The 4,258-nt window shown below is 35.2% G+C and overlaps 1 protein-coding gene across 1 annotated transcript; it reads left to right on the top strand.

Annotated features, from left to right (window-relative positions):
• The first annotated feature begins 566 nt into the window (after window positions 1-566).
• LOC104879432 (ankyrin repeat-containing protein ITN1-like) lies at window positions 567-4,258 on the top strand. The gene is made up of 3 exons (XM_010652205.1): window positions 567-1,239; window positions 2,330-2,868; window positions 3,533-4,258. The coding sequence occupies exons 1-3, from the start codon at window positions 567-569 to the stop codon at window positions 4,256-4,258; spliced, it is 1,938 nt and encodes a 645-aa protein (XP_010650507.1).

Genomic DNA, 4,258 nt, shown 5'->3' with positions numbered 1-4,258 from the left:
TTGAATGCATTCCTTTCCAAGTATAAACATTCAACCAAATCATGTAAGAAAATAGTGATTCCAACAAATAATTTTGATAAACCCCGCAACATTCAACCAAAGCTTCTTTTCAAAGAAAACTAAAGTATAAACATTTTTTGTCCCAATCATGGGCATAGATTTCATTAATTGACAACACTAAATGTAAAATTTGAGTGCACAACCTGTCAAGTGTCACCACTCGACTTCATAATCAGGATCTTAAAACTTGCCAACTTTCCGTGCTAACCGGATGAAAAATAAATAAAAGAAAAAAGACAAAAAAAAGGAAAAAGGAAAAATGAAAAAAAAAAAAAAAAAAAAAAAAAAAAGAAAAGAAGACAACTAGTGTGAATACAGAAGGAACGCGTTGTCTAGATAATAATTTATTCGTCATTGTAGAAGCAAATTTTTGAAAATCAAAATAAATAATGCATTTTCCTTTGAGTCACAGAGTCACATTGTATATATATGCAGAAACATAGTAATGGTTTTCACGAGGATTTCAGTGTTTTGTAGAGATCGGGGCATTGCTGATTGAGGCAGCAATGGATTCCAATTCAAGCCAGGTTGCACCTGTGGATGATAGCCAAATCCAGATCTCTATCCAGTCTGCAACTCAAGATGACAGTCAAACGGAGACGAGACACATGAATCCTCAGCTCTACAAGGCCGCTGCAGGATGCAAAACCAACGATGAGGTCAGCGATATCCTCAAAAGATTCCATGACCTTGGAGACAAACTAACCCCAATGGAGAACACTGTCCTCCACATTGCAGCCCAGTTTGGTGAACAAGAACGCGTGCAATTGATCCTTGAGCAACCTTCAGGCTCATCTCTACTGCAACGTATAAATAAACTTGGTGAAACTCCAGTTCACCTTGCAGCCAGAGAAGGGCATCTGAACGTGGTGCAAGCTCTCATTGATGCTGAAACAGAAAGGGTTGAATTCCTGAGGATGAAGAATCATGAGGGAGACACAGCCTTGCACGAGGCAGTGAGATATCATCACCCTAAGGTGGTGAGGTTATTAATTGAGAAAGACACGGAGTTTACCTATGGTCCTAATGATAAAGGTAACACTCCACTTTACATGGCTGCGGAGAGGGGATTTGACGACTTGGTGAACATAATCCTAGACAATCGTCGCAGTTCACCAGATCACAGGGGCCTCATGGGTAGAACGGCTTTGCATGCCGCCGTAATCTCCAAACACCCAGGTACCTATCTCTAAATGGTTAAATGATTGTCAAACATCAACAGCTATAATTTCAACATTTAATTGCTTTTTTTCTTTCGGGAATTATTTTAAATATTTTATTTAGGTACATGGTGTTAGTAATCATTATTAATATTGAAAAAAAAAAATAGGGTTACTAAAATATATATGAAATATTTTTAAAATATTGAAAAATACAAAAATATATTTAAACAACCAAATAAAAATTAAGTTGGATTACAGTGTGTACTATGGTTAGAGGTGCAACTTAGGTAATTAGGGCTCGAGTTGATATGGCTAAGGTTTGAATGGGCTAGTATTCATGAGTTGATGCAAATTGAACGTCTAAACAACCCACTTTGAAATTTAAGTTTATAGGTTGTCACTTATATTAAACTAATAATTAACTTGTATATTTTATAATTTTTAACCTTTTATTTTGTAATATCATTTTATTTAATAACATGTAAGAATCTATATCAATTTATTGGAACCTCACTTGTCCATGGTACCAAGTTATTAATTCCTAACCCAATTTAGAGTTGGATTTAACACACAAGTTGAACATATTAATAGATGAATTTAGCATGACCATATTATGGTTGATTTAAAAAAATCATTATATATGTATTTAATTATAAATAAAGGTATTTTTCATTTCCATTTGGAGAAATAAGGACTACAAATAGGATTCTATTATATAAAAGTATTGGTACCTAACCAAAATAAAATAAAAAAGAAATTCAAAATGACATATTTACTCCCTTTCACTCAAGCCTCCTCTCTATTTCTTAAGTGCATGAGAATTATGATAATATTCCCTCTCACCATTAAGTATATGCAACATCTCCCTTCCTCCATCTTTTAAAATAATTCTGAATTTTCCTATAGCCATTATTTGATTTCCTTTTAATTTTTCAAATGCATTTTAAATGTTATTCTGCAACTAGTTGAGCATATTTTTTCAATACCAATTAACTAGAAGCGAAAAATACTAGCTTATGAATAGCCCGCTTGGATTAAGAGGAACTTGAACTTGTTTTTGAAATCTTCCTCACTTTCTTTTCTTCATTATCCTATGTGCTTATCAGAAATGGTTCAGAAAATTCTGGAATGGAAAAGAGGACTAATTAAAGAGGTTGATGACCATGGGTGGTCTCCGCTTCATTGCGCTGCATACTTAGGTTATACTTCAATTGCAAGGCAGTTACTAGACAAATCAGAAACTGAGAGTCAGGTAATCTACTATCGGACCAAAGATGAGGGTAAGAAGACAGCACTTCACATTGCTGCGAGCCGTGGTCATAAGGGAGTAGCAAAGCTTCTGGCATCGTACTATCCAGATTGTTGCGAACAAGTAGATGGTAAAGGCAATAATGCTATTCACTTGTTTATGTCGCAAAGGCGTCATTTTCTAAAATTGTTCTGTGCTCGTTGGTTCCGTGCGAGAGGACTACTCAATGGGAAGAATAAAATGGGACAAACGCCTCTCCATTTACTTGCTGATTTCCAAATGGATCATGGTACAGATTTCATAATGAGTCAAAAGGTAGATAAGATGGCGCTTAATGAACAGAATTTAACCGCCACAGACATAATATCATCAGCCAAGGACTCTCTCGGAAGACAGGTAAGCATGTGCAACTCAATTCACTTTAGAACTATCTAGAACCTCGTGTATATATTGGTTGATTGAAATAATGGCAGATACAATTATATTCAATATGATGAATGTGATATTATTACATCAATATTTATGTTACTAATATCCAAAATATATAACTTAAATGCTTATTGTTAATTAACTTAATTATTAATATTTATCTATTTCTTATTAGTTTGAATTAGATAAAATATGGAGTTTAAATTAGAATAAAAGTCTACTATTAGTTTGAATTAGAATATGAGATAGAGTTAATAGACTATTTATATATAAATATTCATCATCATCAATGAAAATGTGTCATAATTTTCAAAATTCCCTTTACTTCATTACATAGATGGTTCCATATGTTTGATACCAATAAAATTTATTATTGTTATTATTATTAAGAAATCCAATTTCAAAATAATTGTTAAAACCCAATTAACTCTTCAAGGTAATTCATCAGCTAAAAAATTCTTAACAATTAATAAAGTACATGCATTGCTTTCCTCTTGCCTGAGGTGGTAGCTAAATAGCGTCACATTGTATGGGCCTCTTTAAAGCGAAGCTACTCCCCACTGCTAAGAGTGAAAGCTACAGACATTCATTAATCTTTATTGTCTCTAAAAGGATTTTGATTGAATTTCAGGACTCAATCCTAAGAAAATTGAAGAGTGTCAAAGCTAGGGCTGGACCTTTGGGTTGGCAGTGGGCCCTCAAGGCCATCAACGAAAACAAAGGTGTGAACAGAAGCGAATACAAAGGAGGTGTGAGGGAAAGCGAAGACAAAGGAGATGTGAGTAGAAGCAAAGACAAAGGAGAAGACAGTGGAGGCCGAGACTTCATCAAGGCCATGAAGAAAAAAGGTGAAAACCATTTGCTAGTAGTCACACTGATAGCAACTATCACCTTCGCCGCAGGTTTCACCTTGCCTGGTGGGTATAAGGACGATGATGGCATGGCCATTTTAAGCAAAAAAACAGCTTTCAAAATATTTGTTGTGGCGGATACCACAGCCTTGGTGCTTTCCATGGCTGCTGTTTGCGTCTATTTCTTCATGGCGTTAAATAATCGGAAGGAGGTCCTCCATGACTTCTTGAACTGGGGATTTAATCTAACCATGTATGCCATCGCAGCGATGATGATTGCATTCATGATGGGCCTCTACACCGTCTTGCCAGATTCTGCATGGCTTGTAGTGTTCCTTTGTGCCATTTGTGGCTGTTTTTTCATCTTCTTTTCTTATATACTTCGGAAGTTCTATTCATCATGGAAGGTGATGATAAAATCAAGTTTCTGGCTTAGAAAGTTCAAATTATTTGTTATAAAGCGGCAACAACTTCCACTGATGCGGCGGGGAAACGGTTTGTTTTAG

The sequence above is a fragment of the Vitis vinifera genome, chromosome 5 (genome assembly GCF_030704535.1).
Source record: "Vitis vinifera cultivar Pinot Noir 40024 chromosome 5, ASM3070453v1".
In the NCBI taxonomy this organism is placed as follows: Eukaryota; Viridiplantae; Streptophyta; class Magnoliopsida; order Vitales; family Vitaceae; genus Vitis; species Vitis vinifera.
This window is presented reverse-complemented; position numbering and strand designations above follow the sequence as displayed.